This window comes from Cyphomyrmex costatus, unplaced genomic scaffold, assembly GCF_001594065.2.
Source record: "Cyphomyrmex costatus isolate MS0001 unplaced genomic scaffold, Ccosl1.0 scaffold837, whole genome shotgun sequence".
Lineage (NCBI taxonomy): Eukaryota > Metazoa > Arthropoda > Insecta > Hymenoptera > Formicidae > Cyphomyrmex > Cyphomyrmex costatus.
The window spans coordinates 267,371-291,041 of record NW_017280416.1 but is presented as its reverse complement, the minus strand read 5'-3'; the positions used below and the strand labels follow the sequence as shown (position 1 = coordinate 291,041).

Below are 23,671 nucleotides of genomic sequence, written 5' to 3'. Positions count from 1 at the left end.
TAGTTCTGAGTAGCGTTTCTTATAGTTCTCGACGAGTTCTATCGAAAACTGTAAGGTGAAAAAGCGATTGGACCAACGGTTTGTAAGATACAGCGACATTTGTTACATTTGTAAGATCATACAATTTTTAAATAAGTATAGGTATCTCAGAAACCGTTGGTCCAATCGCTTTGAGCCCTGATACTTTTCGACAGAACTCGCCGAGAACTGTCCAGAACTCCGATCAGAACTACTCGGTACTCCCAAAAAATTTTCCAACGTGGGACTTGGAAAAAAATTTTTGATAAAAAATTTTTTGGAAGTACCGAGTAGTTCTGATCGGAGTTCTGGACGGTCCTCGACGAGTTCTATCGAAAAGTATCAGGGTTCAAAGCGATTGGACCAACGGTTTCTGAGATATACTTATTTAAAAATTGTATGATCTTACAAATGTAACAAATGTCGCTGTATCTTACAAATCGTTGGTCCAATCGCTTTTTTACATTACAGTTTTCGATAGAACTCGTCGAGTACTATAAGAAACGCTACTCAGAACTACTCGGTACTCTCAAAAAATTTTTCGACGTGGACTTGGAAAAAAATTTAAAGTCAAAATTTTTTGAGAGTACCGAGTAGTTCTGATCGGAGTTCTGGACAGTTCTCGGCGAGTTCTGTCGAAAAGTATCAGGGCTCAAAGCGATTGGACCAACGGTTTCCGAGATATACTCTAAAAATTGTTGATCTTCCGACAAATGTCGCTGTATCTTGCAAACCGTTGGTCTAATCGCTTTTTCACCTTACAGTTTTCGATAGAACTCGTCGAGTACTATAAGAAACGCTACTCAGAACTACTCGGTACTCTCAAAAAAATTTTCAAAGATTTCTACTATTTTTTTTAAACTTTATTATTCTCCAAAAATGTTTTTTATGTATCAAGAACTCTAGGTATTCACAAAATACTTCTGTTAAGCTGATCAGAACTATGCGACCTTGAATTTCGTTAAAAAGTTAGCACCCCATTTTTTAAAAATTATTAAAAAATGATTATTAAGCGCATATGTCATTAAAAATCATAGAGAACTCTTCGTATCGTCAAAAAGAAGCAGAAATTATCATCAGAACTATTGTATATAAAAATTAATTTTTCAAAAATTTTTAATTTCTTTTTAATATTCGAAAATTTTTTTTACATATCAGGAATTCTAGGCAATCGCAAATTGAAGCTATTAAGCCGCTCAGAACTATTCCACCTCGAAATTCGATAAAAAGTTAGCACCCCATTTTTAAAAAATGTAAAAAAAATGTTTATTGAGCGGAACTCTTGTTATTAACTATAGGGAACTCTTCGTCTCGTCAAAAGGAAGTGGGAACTCTAATCAGAACTCCTGAGTACTATAGTTGGGGTGCTAACTTAACATACCCTAAAAATATATAAATTAATTTGCTGAGAAGCGAAAAAATATTTGTTGTAATCGACGCGCTGTGTTAGAATATATTATTAAAATTTTAAATATATTTAACATCGCGCTTTAATTCCATCATTTAATTTAATATTATCTTAAGAACTGGGAGATCAATTGTATTTGCATCTATTGTATGTAATACAGTTACAATAGATGTACCTACAATTTTATTATAAGCAATAGAAATGCGAAAATATATGATCGCGGACACAACGGTTTCATTTTAAAAAATCAAACAAATTACGATAGAAATTTACTTTTGTCCATATAATTTATTACTATGTCATATAGATGACAGTGAACTTTACCCCTATAAGACTAAACTTTGTTATCAGTCTCTAAGAAGATTCAGATTTATTGAAAAACCTTATCATCTGTTATTCGCGAATCTGACTATCCTCATATTTCACCAGCTTTTTTTTTTAGTGTTTCACATTACATCACATCGCTTGATGCGTATACATATAGAACAATAACGTAATTGTATTGTATTGTACCTACTCTGGGTATAAATCATCTTTCGCATGGTCGGAATCGGAGTTTGTTATTGAAAAACGAGCTGTGACATCTTGATACGCGAAAGTCAGCTTACGTCTATATCCACGATCTCATCTCTCACGCGATAAATATCACTATGTATAACTCGCAATTTAAACTTGATACTGATCTCGCGTTTCGCGATTGTGATACGTCTACAGAAGGGTTTCGAGTCAAATCGCGAGTACGGGTCTATTTCTCTTCATATATTCTGTAACGCCCAATCGCACCAACAGGCTGAAATTTATTTTAACTTTAAGAGAAACTTAAACTTTTCTTTCGTACGCGATTTTAAAAAGAAAGAGATAGAGTTTTAAGCATAAATCAATGTAACATTGGTACTCACAATCAGGCTTAAAACTTTTAGAACGAATTGTCACTCTGGAGGGTAAAATTTATTTCTAAAGAGTGAATATTGAGCTAGTCTTCAAAAAAAATGGCTTAATTGTCATTCTTTAGATAATCCTACATGGTCTAATAATACTGATCAGTAATACAGACAGTAATACTGATATATAAATATTTTTAGTATTCTTACACGATCAGTTTCGTTGACAATATATTTCATTTTAGTTTTACGTACATTATCTATTGTACTGTAACATGGATCCTAATAAAGCGATATTGATGCTGAAGATTCCAAATCGTCGTTAATATCCTGCATCAATTCATCAATATTAACCACACACGATTACTATTATGTATCATCAGTATTTGTTAATACTGACAGTATTATTGACTATATAGAGTCACCTTTAGAGTGAACTTTCACTCCAAAAAATTTAAGAAGTATATATACAGATACATTCTCTCTCTCTCTCTCTCTCTCTCTCTCTCTCTCTCTCTCTCTCTGTCTCTCTCTTTCGATAAGATTATCATCAATTATTCTATCGCAGAATTGAGCAGGTTAAACGCATATTTTAAAAGGTCAATCGCATTTGCCGCACGCGGGATTGACCTCCTCGAAGACCAGGCGTCCTCCATGCAGTTGTTCAATCGATCTGTGGCTCCAAGTGTTATCGCAGAATCTAACCTTGACAGATCGATAAACCTTGATCAGAGAAAAAAACACTGATATTTTCGGCATGCCCGCGAATAGTCATTCTTGTTAATTAAAGATTGAGGCGGTTATATAAGTAATTGATCGAGATTATTGCAATCGCAAACGATAAAAACGATAAAAACGTTATTGTTGTATTTATCTGTTATTTATTTTTCTCATACTCCTAAACTTTTTCTTTGAAGATTTAAATAGCTTTTGCATAATTTAATGATCATTGTATTCTCATGGAGGCGATTAGAATTTTTCCGACACTTTAGCATCGATTTTCTTATCATGTTCGTGTTACTCGCACGGTAACCCGAATTGCACGTCAAGTCGATCAAGTCTTTTTATTTTTAGCTATACCATTGGCTCACTGCCCAGATTTTGCGTTCTGTCTAACGCTTGGCCGCAAAAATATTATCGTATATTTATATCGTGTATTTCTTGAGCTTTTCTTAAGAAATCAAACTATATGAAAACTAAACTTTAATAGAAAAAAGGCTTAACACACAAAAATGATAGTTAAATCAAATTTAATGGTTCTTGTATCAAATAAATATATCTCTGTATATTATAGTAATATTAGTAATGTATGTATCTTTTTATATGTTTTAATATTTAGTAAATATAAAGTTGGTATTATATTCAAATAATTTATTAAAATTTAGTACATTTTTTCAGCATTAAATATATTTTTTTATATTATCGTCCCAGTGAAACTTTTTCCTAATCTATCTTTTTTTAACATTGACCGCAATGTTGTGAAATTCGAAAGAGTACAATTCGTGGCTTCTTGTACAAAGGTCAATGTCGACGGATTGAATTCAAGTGTGAGCATCGTGTCAAGCGAATTTCCCCGGCGCTACGTAATCGCGTTACCACGCGATTAAAAAAATAGCGTGGAACGTGCGCTATCGGGTGACATGATGATAAGAACGTGCGATGAGAAACGATCTTTGATCCTAGCCTCTTGAATTTGAAGGTGCACTATATGGCAATAATTATATGCGATATAATACGCAATGTATTTCGTTTCTCCTTTGATATATGTAAATTTAGGAAGTTTTTCAATTTTTGGGTTTGAATATATTAAAATTATTATACAATATATATATTGTATAATGTTATGTAATAATTATAACGATTACAATTATAATATAATGTATTAATTTATTGTGTTACTTACCTATGATTATGATATATAAAAGTTATACAAACAACATAATGCAACATTTTCAATTTACTCATTCATTCAAATATTCCACGAAATTTTACATTCCAGTTCGATAGATATAACCGCCTTGTATTGCATTATTTTTTCCACTTACCTTATTTTTACCTACTTTATTTTAAATTGTTTTTTTTCTTTGACGTTTTATCTCTGTGACGTATATTTGTATTTGTGTGAATATTCCTTTCTGCTACTTATTTTTTTAAAAATAAATGCCTTTGTTAACATTCTTTTTGTCTTGATAGCATGTTTTGTTGTGTAATATTATTACACAACATATTTGTCAAATAATTGTCTTACACCGTCATAATTATTTTGAACAAAAGATAGAAACGCAAATTATTATTGATAAAAAGTTAATTTATGGCTCTCCAACGGAATTTACCCCGAAGAAAAATGCATGTTGACAATCTTTATAGACTTCTGGTCTGACAATTTAACTTTTAAACTGGACTACCGACGTCTTACCGCATCGTTAGCTTTGATAGGTCACTTAACGATATTGCAGAGAGAAACAATTAGTAATTAATAAATTGATTAATAATTATTGCCAGTGTTAGAGATAAACAAAGATCTCACTCTTAGATTGGTATTTATAACTGGTTCTTATTTTTTAAATTGTTTTAAACTTGTATATAGTCTCTTAAGATGTCATAAATTGGTTAGAGAGTCGCATTAGCATCTTAAGACATTACTTAAGACAGTCTTAAATGAACGGGCTATAAATACTGGCCTTAAAATAAAAAATTAACTTTTTCAAGACTGGCTCAAATTTTACTCTTTAGAATGAGATTCGGGTTCTACTTCAAAGAATGTAGAGAATTACGAATCCTTTAATCTATCGATAAAAATATTTACAAATTTGTCGTATTGAGAGATCCTAATCGACTAAAACCTTATTATTTAGAGCTCATAGCAGTTTGTCGATATTTTTGTCTTGACTTCGCTCTTTACTTCATCTTAATTGCTCGCGAAATGCCACATCCCGTACCTATCTGCACACGTCAGAAAGAATTCTCCTTCCCGGCAAAGATAAGCGGGCTCCAGATGTATGTACACATCACGCGACTTTCACTTCGCTTGACAGAAAAAAAAAAGAGAATTGAGCAACTTCGGATCTAACAAACGTGTAATTTATATTTCGTAGTCACGCGGTCCACTAATGTACTTGCACACACATTGATGATGATTATATTGAGCTAATCTTCTACTCTTTCGCCTTCCAAGAGCTTTGATATTTTCGTCGCATATTGCCCTTATCGCCTACAGCTGTAAGTTTTACGACTATCTTTGTCACTGGTATTACCTCTACGTTGTTATCGTGAAGGTTACTGTCGGTTTGTACTTATTGCAATCACGATACTAACAATAAGACTCGGGCGCGCACGCGGAGTAACTCTTGAATCTCGTTTCAACTCCAAGATTTGATCAAAATCACAGACTTCTATAAAAGTCTATGGACTTCTATAACAGTTACGGAAGTCTGTGTCAAAATTGACTTGATTTAAATTGAGGCATTTATCGTGTCAAAAACGATAAATACTTATCCTTTCTAGAGAATGACTGGAGTAATTTTCTCCTCAATGCGTTTCCGCGAATGGCACGTTCTGTTTGATAATGACCTCGAGACCTCACAATCTTGTTCTTATCTCATTTATCTCATGACGTTCGATAGTGCATGTCCAGATGAGAAACGATTACAAATTTTTTTATGCTTTTTCGCATGCAAGAACCGATTACGAGTTTAACAATGGATAACGTATCACTCCTACATAATTTTGATATAACGTACATACATTTCACATATAAATGTAATTATTACGTGTTTTGTCTTTAAATTTTAGATTCAACTGACAATCGATGTAATCGACTAGAAGTTATTAAAAAAACTATGAAAATTGTTTTTCAGTAATTTAAATTTTCCATAAATTTTTATTTTAGGACAAATAAATGTATAAGAATATCATTAAATCGATCTCTTGCCATTTCTATCACATTTCCATTCTCAGACATAAATAGACGTGTAAAAATATCAATATGGTATCTTCCGTAAAGTATTAAATTTACCGATAAAATGTTACAATTATATGTTGTGAATTTGATGAATTAAATGAGACAGTTGCATGAAAAAAATTGTTATCTTTTGGGATCCGTTTCCTGTCCTTGTAGCATTATGAAATTATAATTTTCCAATGCGAATTTACTAACCCAACGAATACTCGCGTACATCATTGACAATATAGTTAAGTTTGTCGCTTTTACGTAATCCACATGTGTCTTCCACCGTGACGATTCTTTACACAATGTGTACGTCACGCATAGAATGTTCCGCAAGAGAATCGAGAACGGAAAACAAATGGCCAGAAGTTTATAGTTTAGAAATTAACTTGAAAACAAATTCGAGTAAAGTTGCGTCCATTTTGAAAGTTAACTTTATTAAGTATTTGATGTGGAGAATAAAAATTGTGGAAATGTAATAATTTAACTTATTGGATTGGACCAGAATTCTTCGTATTTCTTTTTTAAGGAATTGAAAGACACACAAATTTTTAATGTGTTAAATCTCATTCATAAAGAATTTTTCTCCTACCACTTCTCTCTCTCCAAACTTCATTCTGTTTGAATGTATTCTTATAGAATATATAAATCAAATTATACTTACACACAAAAGCCTATTGAAAAAAATGAGACAATTTTTTTGTTTAACTCTATAGTATAATTATATACAGAGTCTCATAATATATAAATTTTACCATATTTAATCCCATGAGTACACACGATTCGCGTCCTGCATTTCTCAGAAATAATACTAGAAGTCCTAGAGAGTCCTTTATTTTACATTATTTGTAATACTAGATGTTTAATTTTGGAGTTTAAATAATTTATATTCTTTAATTTTTAATAAACAACTTTATAAATATTTTCTAAATATGTAAAAATATATGTATGGTTATTTAATAATATTTATAATATTCAATTTTTGTATACTCGTAAAAATGATAAAAATTAACTAAAGACACAATAAATAACTTACCGTGTGCAGTAAGAAACCGGAAAATTATTGTTTTAGATATTTTAAAGAGTTAATTTTAATATACGTTCGAACAATTTTCGTCTGTATTTATTCTTGAGATTACTAACTTTTGATAATTTCTGCATTTTACGTTATTCTGAACAGTTATTAATTACAATTCTTTTTTTCCAGAAAATAACGTCGACGATTTTCGTGCGACAGCTTACTGATGCATCCGCGGATCTTAAGAAGGTTCTTACTGACAGGATCCCGAAGGAGCAGGAGCGGGTCAAAGCCTTCCGTAAGGATCATGGATCCACCAAAGTCGGAGAAGTCACCGTTGACATGGTATATACTTTATTGTATTTTTCTATATTAATAAATTAGTCTTTTTTATTATTATGAAATAGTCCAACCTTGAGTAATTATTTTAATTATGTATTTTTAAATTTGTTCAAAGAAAATGATATTCTGAAATAAAATCTTGTTTTCCAAGATAGGAAGGAGATATGTGGTTCTGCCACATTCTTTATTAAAATCTTTATCGCGATTGATTTTAACTATATCACGATAATTATAAATATTCATATTTATCATTAAGAATTATAATAAGTTCCTCATAAATTTAACGAGGAGGAAAGTATGACGAATTATTATTCGTGTTACCAGCCTGAGAATAGGAGTCCATAAGGCTCGCGTGTTTGTTATGTGATCATGATATTCATAACGCACGTTAATATTATAATTTCTGATCGTCGCATGCAGCGTCAATAAGCAGTGTATTTTTTTGCTGGCTATCAGCCGAATGCAGCATTTGATGATTAATAATTATCGAGCTAGTTGGGCTCATATGTGACGATCTCACTTGTCGCTTGTCGCGCATGAAGATCTCATTCATCATATTATATGTGGGTCTACTTTTACTTATCGCCGATCTCTGTACAAGTAATTAACGTGTTAATGGCCATGAGGCTAATGATATTTTTTATATATGGACTTACACATAAGTTAAAATATTGTAAGTAATTAATAAATGCGAAATGTTAGCGATATTCTTGAAGATTATTGAGAAATTTAAATATTTTAATAAACTTGAAGCTGTCTAATTTCTCATGATAATATTATTGAAATTAATTAGTATAAAATAAACTTAAAAAGCGTAGAAGATTTAGTCAGTCAAAAAAAGTCTAATTGAAAATAATTGATTCTTGCAATAATATTATTTTTTATTTTATTGTTCAGTTATCTAATATATTTTGCTTTGAACACAGATGTATGGCGGTATGCGTGGCATCAAAGGCCTCGTGTGGGAGCCATCGGTACTGGATCCGGAGGAGGGCATCCGGTTCCGCGGGAAGTCGATTCCCGAGTGTCAGAAACTCCTGCCGAAGGCGTCCGGCGGCGCAGAACCGCTCCCGGAGGGTCTCTTCTGGCTGCTAATTACCGGCGACGTACCTACAGAGGCGCAAGTGAAGGCCATCTCGCAGGAATGGGCATCCAGGAGCTCATTGCCCGAGCATGTGGTCAAGGCCCTCAACAATTTTCCCAAGAGTATACATCCTATGACGCAGTTCTCTGCGGCAATCACGCTGCTGAACAGCGAGAGCGAATTTGTTAAGGCGTATAACAAGGGTGTGCACAAGAGCAAGTACTGGGAAAGCGTGTACGAGGACTCGATGAACCTGATTGCCAAGTTACCGGTGGTGGCTGCCACTATTTACCGCAATATCTATAAGGGTGGCAAAGGTCTGGGTTCCGTCGACGCTGGCCGAGACTGGTCCTGGAATTTCGCCAACATGCTTGGCTATGATAATCCGCAATTTATCGAGCTGATGCGTCTCTACCTGACGATCCATTCGGATCACGAAGGTGGTAACGTGTCCGCTCACACCACTCATTTAGTGGGATCCGCCTTATCAGATCCGTACTTATCTTTCGCCGCCGGTATGAATGGTCTGGCCGGACCACTGCATGGTTTGGCTAATCAAGAAGTATTGGTGTGGCTGGAAAAGTTGCGCGGTCAGGTCGGCGACTGTCCCAGCGATGACAAACTCAAGGAGTTCATCTGGAAAACATTGAAGAGCGGCCAGGTCGTGCCTGGTTATGGACACGCCGTTCTTAGGAAAACCGATCCGAGGTACACCTGCCAGAGAGAATTTGCGCTGAAACATTTGCCAGATGATTCGTTATTCAAGGTAGTAAATCGCTTTAAATATAGTAGAAAAATGTTATTCTGCTTCAAATAAAAAAAAAGATAATTGAATTCATTAATCCACCTTTTTAAATATTTAAGAATATTGCTATAAAGATTATAAAAATTAATTTCAGAATATTTAATCCTTTTCAACATTACATTTTTATGTGCTTACACTGAGAAAAAAAGTTGTTAACTAAATGCGTTTAGTTCATAGTGATTCAAGTATTTATAATATGTGAGTCATGTCAATATGTTATTTGTTTGAATTGACAAATGTTTAAAACAACCATGTGAGAAACAAATATTTATTTAAATTAAGAAATATTTGCTTGCCAGCCCGTAATCGCTGTATTTAGTTGACTAATATTTGTTTTAATTAGTAACTTTTTTCTCAGTATACAATTACACTCTATTCAGAATTCAATTAGCATAATTTTTATTTAATTCCAAGTTAAATTTGCATCAAATTTTAATATCAATGTCAATGTTGATGTGTTTTTCTTTACAGCTCGTCGCGCAAGTGTACAAGGTGGTGCCGCCAATCTTGTTGGAAACTGGCAAGGTAAAGAACCCATGGCCGAACGTGGACGCACACTCGGGCGTGCTGTTGCAATACTACGGCATGAAGGAGATGAACTATTACACGGTCCTGTTCGGCGTGTCGCGCGCGTTGGGCGTGCTCGCTTCTCTCGTTTGGGACCGCGCCTTAGGATTGCCCATCGAGAGGCCTAAGTCCCTCAGCACAGAGCTCCTGATGAAGGCTGTTAAGGCTTAAGGACTTTTCTCACTGGATCGACGATCGATTATCAGCATCACCTCGGAGTCTCGTCGTCCTGACCTCGATTTTATTCGAGCGTCAAACGCGGCGTCGGGAACTTTGATAGGATCATTTTGATACCACTTCGACGGAAACACCTCAACGAGCCCACGCCTTATTGAGCAAATGAGAGTACGATTGGGAGAGAGCGAAAGAATGAGAAAGTGAAAAATGAAAGAAACACAAGGCTAGGTATTAAACACGACAAATAATTACACCTAATGTATTATCTAAATGTAGAATTATTAAGAGCAGATACATCAATGTTCCCCGTCAACGAATTCGCGTTAATTCTCTTCCTACTGTCGATACTTTCTCAAGTATGAACGGCGACAAATGGATACGTTAATCACACAAATACACATAATTAATTGTATGAATATACATATATGATATAACGTGATTTAAAAATTTTAACTGTCAAACTAAATTCTTACAAAGTATCCCAGTGAACAATAAGGCGTCTTTAAAACGCCTAAAAGACGTCATAAAATTCTGTAGGACGTCCGAAAAATTTACTAAAAGGCGTCTTTAAGGCGTCTTTAAGACTTTGTCTTTTAGTAGTCTTATTACACGTCTGTCAGACGTCATATTAGACATATTTTAGACATTTTGATGGATGTCTCTCGGACATTCCTTATAATGGTCTATAAGACGTCTTTGAGACATTCTACAATGTCATTGTTCAGACATTTTTCAGATTAATTTTGGACATTACGATTTTTCTGGATTAAATTAGGTTATATTGACAGAGTTTCGATATACACACACACACACCGCCAGTACTATGAAAATCTAATATTATCTAATATTATCTAATATTATCTAATATTATCTTATTCTTGTTCTGCAAAATGTCTTAAACAGATATGTCCAAAAGATATCTTAAAAAAGATGTCTTTATAGAATTTGACTAAAAGTCGTCTTTAAGATATCTTTTTGTAAAATCTTAAAGTCGTCCTGGAAAGGACGTCCAAAAGACGTCTTAAAAAGAATTGTCTTTAGGACTTGGCTAAAAGTTATCTTAAAGATGTCTTTTTGTAAACGTCTTAAAGTCGTCTTTTTTAAGACGTCTTTCGGATTGTCTGTTAGACATTCATGTTCACTGGGATCAATTGCGGGGAAGGCTTAATAAACGGATGTTCTCGCAACGTAGCTGCTTATATAAGTGGAAACGTAGATTGGTCCAATAGTGAAAACTGCCAAAATTACGAGGAAACTCACGATAGTACGAAAAATCCAGAAGATAGCCTTTAGATGTCTGTTAAGATTTTTAGACGTCCTCTTCTAAATATCTCTCAGATGTCTAAAAGATGTCTCCTGAAATTTATTTATAGAAATACACACACACGAGATAGAGAAACGCGTGAGAAATAGGTAATTATTGTAAATAAAGTCATCGCTCAATACAAAGCAACACGCCGACTACCGTTAGAAATTTAGGGAATTTAAATTACGTAAAATCTATGACGATAGTTAACGTGTTAGCCTATAACAATGTAAATGCAATAGAAAATAGCGACTCGAAACCTAGATTGCAGCCTTCATTGCATAAGGTAACATAAACGTTCAAGAAACATTAACATTTAAAAGATAATCTATAATTTAGGTCAGACGAGAATTTTTTACATCTGGTACTTTAAGTTATTCAAAATGTGATTAGGCATAAATTAGAAACCGTAACGTTATTGTCTTGCCTCTTCACATAAAAAAATGTACTCGGATGTGTATCATATTTCTTTTTCGAACGGGTAGATTACTTTAGAAATTTATTGGATTTTCCAACACAACACAGAACGATGTTATAAAAAATAGGTTTTGAAAGCAATAGTCGGCAATGGGACGCCAAAAGGCGAACGTGCTAATTAGCTCAGATGTAGATCTCCTGGTCGTTTGTTTACTATCCCACTTCCTTCAGGAAATTTATTCTAATTGTAGACAGAATAAATACTGTATCTACGATTCTGATTATTTTTGAAATGGCAAAGAAATGCTGTTGCTGTACGCGAGTATGTGTAGTAATTTAATACTTAACAGCATATAGTGACGCAGTGATTAAGCATACTTAAAAATAGTGTTTATAATCTCGTCATACGATCTACTCGGTCGTGACGAGAGAAACCGCCGCGAATACAGTATAAAATTAAGAAGCATGACCAGTGGTGGACCCACTGTTATAAGAATGAATGTGTGTGCATATCTTATTTATAACGAATGTGAAAATAAATGGATCATAAGGTAATCGTAGCTGACAAATCTTTTTTCCTTCGGGACTTAGGATTCACGAAATACCGTTCGCCTAAATATACGTGACTTTAAAAGCTTTAGCTAAAGAATAAGACTTTTTAAAGCGATATTTAATAAGGTATTAATTTTTACACTGAAATATGCTTAATCTAAAGACAATAAAAATCTTATACGTTTCTTATTAACAATATAAAATGCAAATTACGAGAAATGGGAAGGTGGAATTATCGAGGTAAATAAAAGCAGCAGATCCGTATATTTCTTATTGATAGAAACTGATTTTCAATTTATTTGACATCCTATACTTTTAGCTTTTTATTATTCATTGAAGTCGGACAAGATTCTCTGACTTATATTATACAATTATATTAGATAAAGACCAATAAATCGGAAATTATTGATTTTTAATTTATTGTTATTTTGATAAACTCGACAGGTCGGGCTGAGTTGGCAAAAGCACAATTATGTTTTTTACACTCGCGCTCGTTCCGCCAACACTGCGGTAAAACAATCTATGTCTTGTATTTTATACTTTCCAAAAAATTTATTTTTTACATAATTATAGTTAAATAGAGAAGACGGACGCCGTGGATAAATTCGACGAGTGTAAATTCTGTATAATATACTCCGCATAGAATTTCGAGGAGCAAACATTGTACACGGGAGATACTCTTATGTGTCAACATTAAGAACTCGTTTCTCAATATGAGAAAGCTAGCGTTAACCAAAGCTGTAGGTGTTATGATCTCACTCTAGCATTAGACGGCATTTATATCCCATCGCGTGATGTTACCAACGCCTGTACAGTCATCTTTGCGTGTACCTATTAATTTTTTAAAGCACACATTGATAATTTCCCTTTTTTTAAAGCTACGATAATTAATATTATATCTACTGGAGTATTTAACGCTACATAAAAGATAGACGTTACATTTACAATTTAAATAAAGCAAAGGCGAGACAGCTATCAGAGTTGAAGACAATGATGATTCCTTTGTGTCACAGACTTTTACTAGTACATCCATCATCCTAGCGGCACGCAGTAACCGCAGGTGAATGGAACCGGAAGATATATTTCCTTAAATAACTAAAAATTCGCACTTTAGATACCAACATCACTTAGAGCAGTTACAACAGTGAACTATATCAGTTAGATTATATATTAAACTTATAATATTATTTCTCATTGCCAAGAGAAATAAAACGGAACAGATTGAGATTTCTCGTTCGGTAAATCAGTGAGTCAATAGGCGAGTTTTTGATTTAAAGCTCCCATTCACCTGTCACGATATTACGTATGTCGCATCCTAAGAATAGCATCAGCCCATCCTTCGTTGTTCTTTTCCGCGCATTATGTAAGCCATATCGATTACGTGATATAATCAGCAAACAACTGTCTCAGAATTAAATCCACGTATCACAGAGCAGTTCATACTCTGTCTCGAGAAGTTTTCCTCAATCAGGTTACATGGCCATGAATCTGCTCGGCCCTTACGTACGGAAATGTCGCAAGATTTTGCACTCTTTTCTCGTCCGGCATTATATTTCTTTCTCATTTTTTTACAGAGCTCGCTCTCTTAACGAGAAGTATAAAAAACTATGTACACTTACTTGCGCTCTTACATATCAACTGAGTACGAATAACGAGTTGCCTTTCTCCATCTATTTTAACTGCCTGTTTTACTGCAGAATTTTACTGTAGGTGGACGGGATAAGAAATCTCATACTTTTATCATGTAAATGATAATATAATTTAAACAAGCAATGTTCAATGATCATTTAACTATGAACCAAGTATACATCTTGTATATGAACGCAAAAAATAATAATTGTCTTTCCTTTTAGCACTTGCTTAATATCTGGTTTTGTACATTTCCACTAGTCTTCATTCTTTTCTTATCTCTGTATTGAACAAGTTGAAACTTGTTATGTTACAAGAACAATAATATAAAATCTTTTTATTGCATAAGCAGCCAGTGTAATTAGTAGCTGAAGAGCAGACCCGTCCACCATTCTTATAAGTGTGGCTGCGGCAATAAAATAATCGGATGCACTTTGAGGATCATACCAGGAGATTTAAATAATAAATGAAATGCGACAGCCCATGCTGCTTTCTTCCTTCGAATAACTGTCAAAGTAACCAGAACTAATTTAGCTCAATAACATATTTTACATTTTGGATATTTCATTAGACTTATAAATGACTTTCATAATGTACGTCATGTCTTTTTTAAACGTCCGACAATCCATTCCAGTCCCTGATACAACCTAAAACATTTTTTATTATATTTAAATACTTATAGGACCATATATACGAGAAACACAACCAATGAGAAATTGCCTTTAACTGTCGAGCTATACAAATTCACACAAAATTATAACACCTAAGATCCAGTTCAACCGTTAAAGACATTCTCATTAGTTGTATCTTTTATTATCATTTATTTTAGATCTTATTCCTCTATCCTGCTAAAAATAAGTGCATAATCACATTAAGTTCTTACCCCTCTCCCGTAAGGGCACAACAGCTCTGTATATGCCACTGGTGTTTTTTGATAGATGTCAAATCCAATTGTCTTGAAATCTCAGCCGCGGTCATGCTACCCTTCAAGTCTTGTTTATTGGCATAGACCAGAACGTTGGCTTTACTCAACTCCTCATGATTCAGCATTGAATAGAGCTCTTCCCGAATCATACCAAGTCTCTCTCGATCAGTGCTATCTATGACCATAATGATAAATTCAGTATTTGTGTAGTAAGTGGACCAGGCAGCTCTCAGACTCTGTTGACCACCCAAATCCCACATAATAAAATGAATATTCTTCCACACAACTTCCTCTACATTGGATCCGATAGTCGGAGACGTATGGACAACCTCGTTCATCAGAAATTGATATAATATTGTTGTCTTCCCAGCATTATCCAAACCGACCATAACTATTTTATGTTCTAAAAGCAATAAATTGTTATTAAAAGATCTGTTCTTTATAGCTAAAATAAACCATATGAAGTAGATAAACATTTGAAGTTTGATGAAAGCAAGATAGAACGTTTTATTCAATGTAATGACAAAGAATAAATGTCTAATATGAATTTTATATCCTTCTAGATATAAAGAATAATGTGATGAAAGTGGAAATTAAGATATAAGTTGTAAAAATTTAAACTCAGGGACAAGTCTTCAGATAGAATGTGATTTATGTTAATTTTGAATAACATAAATTAACCTTAATATCAATTTAATTCAATCTTTATTCTTTTCTGATTCCTAGAACTAGAAAAAAAAAAAATAAAAAGTAAATTAAACCAAAATGTCATGTCTTCCTAATTTTAATTTACAGTGATAGAAACAGATATCAGTAGCATATGTTAACAGATTAGAGAAAGTAGGCCAATGTACACACATAGAATTTCCAAGAATATCATCTGATTCACACAGTTCTATATCAGTATTCTTGGTAAAATTGACGACTCTAAGAAAGAACCCTTAAAATAATATTCGTGTAACAAATTTCGCAAGAGTTTTATTGTAGGCTCAGACCTTCTGATGGAATGAAAAGTTTAACGTTCAAGTGACATACTCTTTTAATTAAATTACCAGATCAAAAATGCTAAGCGATTGGTAGATCATCTAGCAGGTGTTTTACAAACATATGCAGTGATAATATATAAAGGGAGCGGAGGGACGGAAAGAGCTGGGAAAGAGCTGTGACTCATGATCTTATCACAGTATTTACCTTCGTTGCCAAAGAAGCTCCACAATTTCGCGAACAGCAGTCCCATGTTGACTAGTTGGCCAGAGACTGATCAAATATAATATGCTTGATGTCACAAATTCGCCGTCTCCTTAGGAGAATAACTCGAAAACAGGGCGGTTCATTGTCTTTCGGAGGGGTTATGTTCGCTTCCGCGATGACAAAATATCGTTTACATACGACGTCGACTTACAGATCGACGTCATAATTCCGCCGAAACGTCGACGGGGACGCTACAATACGCGAATACGATCGTGATAACAATTGGAGCTGCGACGCGCGAGGAACAGTCGACAGATCGACGAAAGAGAGAGTACGCAAAGTGCAAACAGCCTACTAACAGAATAGAGGGAAACGCGACATGTTGCTCCTCCATACGACAAGTGTCCGCACCTGGCACCACGGTATATACAGCATGGTGGAATATAGCGGGGAGCACAGATTCTTGCATAACGCATAATACATAAAGCATAAGGAAATGTACCAATCAAAATTCTTTGCTTTTTTTCCTTTCTATAAAATAAAGAACTCTGATTGGTTGAATTTCTTAAGCCCGTTCTACATTGCTCGTATCGTAGCATCGTAATGCTGGATTCACACTGCATCCGATATGCGTCGTACGACGAATCTGCAACCAATCAGAAAACAGGATTTTGCTTCGCATCGGTGATACGATTTTTCTGATTGTTTGCAGAGTCGTCGTACGACGCCCATCGGATGCAGTGTGAATCCTACATAAGCGTCGTGAGACTTTTTATTTGATTAACATATTGGGTGCATCCAGAAGCATAAGCCCGGATCCTCATACGGGCAACAGCGCTTTGACACAGGACACTGATTGGTGAAAAACGGATTATGGGGGTAAATTTTACCCTCGCTGATTGGATAGCACGGCGCTAGTGCTGTACCAGTTTTCCCAGTGGAAAACGCTATAAGTTAATCGGCGTTGGTGAAAGAGGCCTTAAGACCTTTACGATACTACTAAAATTTTTGTACGTGTAATGGCCTTTAATCCACTACTGCTACTGCCCATTGTAGAATGGTGCATTCACATGCAACTGTCAAGCGTCAAGCAGCGGAACCAGCAACCAATTAGCGAGGCGATATGGCCCGTGGCCAAGAAAATATTTTTACGCCACTGCTCATATCGCTTCGCTGATTGGTTGCTGCTTCCGCTGATTGAACTTGACGGTTGCATGTGAATCAGGGAATGGAAGTAACTCGTTACTTATAACGAAGTTACAGTTACAAGTTACTTTTTTGGTAACTTTACTAGTAACTGCGTTACTTTCTTTTTTTGGTAACTGTAACTGTAACGAGTTACATTTTTTGGGTAACGGTAACGAAATTTACAGTTACTTTTGTCGTTACTTTGCACACGATTAAACACGGTTCGATTGGATACATGCTATTTATAGCGCTTATCAATAAGACTTGAAAGCCCTTAGACATTCGGCCGTTATGATTCAGTAATTATTTTACACTTCTATCTTCTTTGTAATACATAGGACATACAAATATTTCAGTTTGCTGCATATTTTACAAGTTTTAGAATTACAAAATTGTGTTTAAAAAAAATTAAAAAATAAATTAAATAATAGTAAATGAGAAGGGCTATGAACCCAAAATTATATTTGTCAGTATTACATATAAAAAAAAATGCAAAAGTACATTTTTAAATTGATTTTAAAAAAGTAACGGAAAAGTAACGAAAAGTTATTTTTCAAGTAACGGTAACTGTAACGAATTACTTTTAAAAAGCGATAACTGTAACTGTAACTAGTTACATTTTTTACTCGGTAACGAGTAACTGTAATTAGTTACTTTTAAAAAGTAACTTTCCATTCCCTGATGTGAATGTATCCTTAAGGACGTTCTCCGACTGCAGTTGTGCTCAACCTAAAGTTTACTCGCGTCCACGTAATCGCCCCTACACACAGAAAGTAACAGTTGACTACCACTCCGCTCTTTCGCTTGTTTCATTGTTTCCCTCTCGCTTTCGCTATTGCCGCCGGTCGAAAACATAGCGGAGCTGCTTACTTTGCTAAGGCCCGATTTTTCATTATCTGGTTAACTTGTGGTTAAGTTTAACCTGATGTTTTATCCAATGGGCTTCATCTATGGTGATGTCAACCAGATAATGAAAAATCGGGCCTATATGGTTTCTTAAAAGTGAATACCGGAAGACATATTCAGGAAAATTTCATATTATTCCTTGTAATATCAAGTTTTATGTCTCTTTGTTTCAAAAAATTCTAAAGAAAACTTTTTTTACAGTGAATAAAAAACTACTTTCGAATATAAGCTTTAGATAGGGATTCTACGTTAAACGTTTCAACTTTGAAGTGGAATATCTCGATTTTTAATCCCGTAACGAGTACTGAGCTTCAAAGCATATGTTCAGAACACTAAAACAAGCTTTTTCTGTAAGTTTCAGAAAAATCTAAAGAAAATGGATTTTTCGGAGAACGTCCTTAAAACATGAGAGTTATGTAGGATTCACACTGCGTACGACATCCAATGTACGATGATCCGACACAATATCCAATTGAGAGCTTGTTTTCTAGATATACAGCTAACAATAAATTGTACCACACAGAATTTATGCAGATTTTAAATATCTTCCTCTATATTATAATTTTCAATAATTATACTGTGTACAATGATACTGCATACAGCTTGACTATGTTTTCTTCCACCCATTTCTTTTGTTTTATTTTATCTTTCCCTGTTTTCAAACTCTTTTACTTATTTCACAGCAATACCTGCGGAACAAAGCTAAGATCAAAAGTGTTTCCAAGAGGATGGATAACTTTAATACAACAGTTGTATAATCGAGCACGTTTTCTAAAGCTTGCCGTTTTCATTAATTACAAAGACGATTTCGATATTCCGATTTAATTATTCAAAATTTAAGTCCTTTTAATAAATCGACGAAAGCAGCAAACTTCAGAGTGGGGATAACCTTGACTAAACTCCAATTAATTATATGTATGTCGAAATAATTAAGGTTTGTTCCTATTTTAAATTTTTTGCTGTTTATGTTGATTTGTGTCGCGACTAATTATGTATATCAAAAAGTACAGCTACATAAAAGTAAACCTTGCATTTCTCTTTCGATATAATATATTTCTCCAATACTTTAACGATTTTTTAAAGAATATGTAATCCGATTTTACTACTTTCAAATTGTTTTAAACTTGAGACTGGTATTTTCGATTGTTTTCGATGAGAATATAATTTGTTATTGCAGTTTTCCTCGACATTGCTCTAAAGGAATTTTGCCTCGTCAGCCTTTCGGAAATTTTATTATTTCTTCTATACAAGTATAAATTCGAGAAGCAAGCAATATTATTGTGGAAAATTATTTTCTACAATTATCCTCTTTAACGTCATTTAATCAAAAAGATTTATGTAATTCTTCTGTTTTTTTTTTTTTTTTTTTTTTTAAATTAATAATATTCGAAGGAAAATTCGGCATGTGGCCTCAGATTAGATAAGTCCGTGTCGTGGCGGCATGACTGTTAAACGCTGCATCATCGTTATCACGAATTCTTCTGACACGGGCGACGTGTTTCGAGCACCGTGATTGGCTCACAGTTTGTCGGCTGACGCTGAAGCGGCTGCGGAGCATGCCGTTCGATCATACGTCTTTTGACGATCTGAAAAGTGGCCACTTGTTGTTCCTACATCACACTGTCTTCCTAGTCTCACGCTGTACATTCAATTAGATTTTATTACATTTATCGTCATCACGTTTGCGAGCTATCTACAAATATGAGTACTCCGTGAGTATTTTTTCGTTAAGTCCTTATTTCATTCAAAATAACACAAGGTGACTTTCTATTTAATAACATAAATCGATACAAATATCGTTCTGTCTTTATTATTCTTTATTAAATCTGGAATGACGTTTGTATTGATTTGTGTCAAGGACGGTATCATAGTTCATTTTTATATTTAAGACTATCTCAAGTACAATCTTAAATAATCTCATGCAATGCCACATTAGCCTCTTAAGATATTACAGACAGTCTTGAACATAAAAACTAACTATAAATATCGACATAAAATGGAAAGCAATTACAAAGAAGTAATAAATGTCCAATACAAGGTAAAATCTTGGAGTCAATAAATAATAAGCTATTTCTTTTTAACTGAATTTGCACGGTTCAACTTTTCCTATTTTTTTCCTATGTAAAAAGTCCAAGTTCAGCTAGTATAAAAAAGCAGGTCCAATATTTCTATGTATTTTTAACTACATCTTTCAGGTAAATAAACTACTAATTGTTAACTATTTATTCAGAATAGCAGAACGGTAGAAAAAACTGATCAAAATTGGTCATTTTATATAAAAGAGCTATATCAGATAGTATATATGTGATAGTATAGATATAAGAAGAATAAAATTGAATTTCATTTTTTGATGGATTTTACATAAATTTTTCATTTTCCAGGGTAGCAGATATCGCCCTCATTGGCTTAGCGGTCATGGGACAGAATTTAATTCTGAACATGAATGATAATGGCTTTGTTGTATGTGCATATAACCGTACAGTAGACAAAGTCAAGTCTTTCCTTGAGAATGAAGCCAAGGGCACAAAAGTTATCGGTGCTTACAGCTTGAAGGAGATGGTCAATACATTAAAGAGCCCAAGGAGAGTAATGTTATTGGTTAAAGGCAAGTGTCTTATATCGTAAATTAAAGATCTATTGTAAATTAAAGATCTATAATTATAATTATAATGGTATAACTTGTTCTGATAACAGCTGGTTCAGCCGTGGATGCCTTTATTGAACAGTTAGTGCCTCTTCTCTCTCCTGGTGATATTATCATTGACGGTGGCAATTCGGAATATCAAGATACCGAGAGACGTACCAAAGTTCTGGAGCAGAAGGGAATTCTCTTTGTTGGCAGCGGAGTCAGTGGAGGAGAGGATGGTGCCAGATACGGACCGTCCTTGATGCCTGGAGGCAATCCCAAAGCTTGGCCACACATTAAACCTATCTTTCAAGTATGGCCTATTATTATTTATTAAGCATTTATGAAACTGCAAAATTGTGATATCTTTTAGTCGACAAGTTATTAATAACAGCGAGTGAGAGTGCAAAATTCTGTGCAGTAATTCGTGTTTTAAGAATTAAATTATACTTGTTCCTTTTTACATTAATTAACAATAAAGTTCAAAATTTTTTAGTCGATATGCGCGAAGGTTAATGGAGAACCATGCTGCGATTGGGTAGGTGAAACTGGTGCGGGACACTTCGTCAAGATGGTACATAACGGCATCGAGTACGGAGACATGCAGATTATCTGCGAGGCGTATCACTTGATGCGAAGCGGCCTGCAGCTTACGCAGAAGGAGATGAGCACAGTGTTCGACGAATGGAACAAGAGCGAGTTGGATTCATTCCTAATCGAGATCACGCGGGACATTCTCAAATACAAGGATGAAAATGGCTATTTGCTCGAGCGTATCAGAGATACTGCCGGCCAGAAAGGCACTGGCAAATGGACGGCAATCGCTGCATTAGATTACGGCGTGCCGGTCACGCTGATCGGTGAGTCTGTCTTCTCCAGATGCCTGTCCGCGCTGAAGAATGAACGCGTAGAGGCGAGCGCGGTGCTATCCGGGCCGGATCCAGTATACAAAGGCGACAAAAAACAATTCCTTGAGCACTTAAGAAAGGCTCTGTACGCTGCGAAAATTATCTCGTATGCGCAAGGCTTCATGCTGTTAAGAGAAGCCGCCAAAGTTCACAATTGGAACTTGAATTACGGTGGAATAGCGTTGATGTGGCGCGGTGGATGTATCATAAGAAGGTAGGATGATCGAGAAGTTTATGTCGCTTTCAAATTTATCTAATTATGTCAATGTTACGACAATAATCCTTTTCATACGACCTACATTTTCTTTTTAAAGCAAGTAGCAACGGAAGTATCAATGTCAAGGCTGTAGAATGTTTCTCAGAGGCATTGTATTTAGCGTTACACAAACTTACACATAAGATAGCTCTCATTTCTTTCAAACGCTAGTTTGAAATAAGTTATTTTATATAAAATCGAGATAATATACAGAGATAAGATCTGGCTCAGGACTATTGTTCTTACACTTGAAGCTACTCTAAATAAAAACATCAAAATGTATATTAACTGTTATGTAAAGTAATTATGTATGATGTAAAAACGGGTATAAGAAACATAGACAATATGCGTTTCAAAAACATCTCAATAATGTTCTTTAGATATGCATATTAATAGGATATTTATAAAATTATATGTAATTTTTTTCTTGCAGCGTATTCCTGGGAAATATAAAATCGGCATACGACAAAAATCCGAAATTATCCAACTTACTGCTGGACGACTTCTTCGCCAAGGCTATGGATAAGTGCCACCAAAGTGCCAGAATAGTGGTGAGCACTGCCGTGACGATAGGTATACCGACTCCTGCTCTATCGACGGCTTTGGCCTTCTACGATGGATTCAGAACCGGCCGATTACCGGCAAATTTGCTACAGGCGCAACGAGATTACTTCGGCGCTCACACGTACGAGCTGCTTGGTCAGGAAGGGAAATTCGTCCATACGAACTGGACCGGACATGGCGGGAAAGTATCCGCTTCTACGTACGATGCATAAACTCTCGTGTAGTTAACAACCGTGACTGATAATGTACAAACAAATATAAAAAATGCCACAATACAGTGTGATAAATACACGTAATTATGAATATTGTGATAACTATTACATAGCTGTTACATGACAAAGAAACAACTCAATACGAATGATTCTATAATTGAAACAAGTTATGTATAACAAATTATTGTTAAAAAATATGTTAGATTTTCTCTTTTCAGATATTTTCTCTTCTTTTTGACAAATATATTTGCATTAATATACTATAAAAATACAAAAAAATTTCAGAGGCTTTTATTACAACAAAAAAGGTATATATATTTTTATAAATATTGTATAATGGTAATATATTTGAAAGATTATCTAAAAGGAATATATATACACACATTTGAATCAGAATAAATAATAATGTCTTTTTTTTTTTAGAGATTTCCTTTAGAATACTTTAACGTCAATTGCGTTTTTTTTCGTCGAGATTACGACTTTCATACGCGCGTCGTACTACGTTCCACGCAGGTTACACGTATATTTTAGGAAACAACAACTCGGAGAAGTAGGGAGAAGTTACGTAATTCGCAACAGACGTTGCTTGATTGTAAATGTCGAATGTCGACGAGTAGGCGACTCGTATCGCTCGGCGAGATTATGCATCGCATAATCAAATAGTAAACAGCGTAGTTGTGGACTCTGTTCTCTCTTCAGGCGATATGAAGTGGAACCGTTGCAAATGCGGTTCTCGTTCGTCTAC

At 34.6% G+C, this 23,671-nt stretch overlaps 3 protein-coding genes across 3 annotated transcripts in view; 2 read left to right on the top strand and 1 right to left on the bottom strand.

The window, feature by feature from the left end:
* The window catches only part of kdn (citrate synthase), a 23,462-nt gene extending 12,403 nt beyond the window's left edge, over positions 1–11,059 (top strand). Inside the window, exons 2-4 of the mRNA XM_018549585.1 lie at positions 7,461–7,616; positions 8,540–9,463; positions 9,974–11,059. Coding sequence (XP_018405087.1) covers positions 7,461–7,616; positions 8,540–9,463; positions 9,974–10,240 — 1,347 coding nt within the window. The 3' untranslated portion in view covers positions 10,241–11,059. The remainder of the gene's footprint in view (positions 1–7,460; positions 7,617–8,539; positions 9,464–9,973) is intronic.
* Positions 11,060–11,169: 110 nt separating this feature from the next.
* Positions 11,170–16,612, bottom strand: Arl5 (ADP-ribosylation factor-like 5). The gene is made up of 3 exons (XM_018549587.1): positions 16,267–16,612; positions 15,034–15,478; positions 11,170–14,797 (listed from the first exon to the last, which is right to left on the bottom strand). The coding sequence occupies exons 1-3, from the start codon at positions 16,310–16,312 to the stop codon at positions 14,749–14,751; spliced, it is 540 nt and encodes a 179-aa protein (XP_018405089.1). The 5' UTR covers positions 16,313–16,612; the 3' UTR covers positions 11,170–14,748.
* Positions 16,613–19,867: 3,255 nt separating this feature from the next.
* Positions 19,868–23,061, top strand: Pgd (phosphogluconate dehydrogenase). The gene is made up of 5 exons (XM_018549583.1): positions 19,868–20,072; positions 20,742–20,965; positions 21,055–21,299; positions 21,483–22,108; positions 22,584–23,061. The coding sequence occupies exons 1-5, from the start codon at positions 20,062–20,064 to the stop codon at positions 22,924–22,926; spliced, it is 1,449 nt and encodes a 482-aa protein (XP_018405085.1). The 5' UTR covers positions 19,868–20,061; the 3' UTR covers positions 22,927–23,061.
* The last annotated feature ends 610 nt before the right edge of the window (positions 23,062–23,671 follow it).

What these genes read in the sequence shown, in the direction of transcription:
- Arl5 (XM_018549587.1), bottom strand. Translation starts at nt 16,312, where the DNA reads ATGGGACTGCTGTTCGCGAAATTGTGGAGCTTCTTTGGCAACGAAG. An exon ending in GAGCTTCTTTGGCAACGAAG is followed by an intron (nt 15,479 to 16,266) that starts GTAAATACTGTG and finishes TATTGCTTTTAG; the next exon opens with AACATAAAATAGTTATGGTC. An exon ending in TGTGCCCTTACGGGAGAGGG is followed by an intron (nt 14,798 to 15,033) that starts GTAAGAACTTAA and finishes AAAATGTTTTAG; the next exon opens with GTTGTATCAGGGACTGGAAT.
- Pgd (XM_018549583.1), top strand. An exon ending in ACATTAAACCTATCTTTCAA is followed by an intron (nt 21,300 to 21,482) that starts GTATGGCCTATT and finishes AAAATTTTTTAG; the next exon opens with TCGATATGCGCGAAGGTTAA. An exon ending in GGTGGATGTATCATAAGAAG is followed by an intron (nt 22,109 to 22,583) that starts GTAGGATGATCG and finishes TTTTTCTTGCAG; the next exon opens with CGTATTCCTGGGAAATATAA.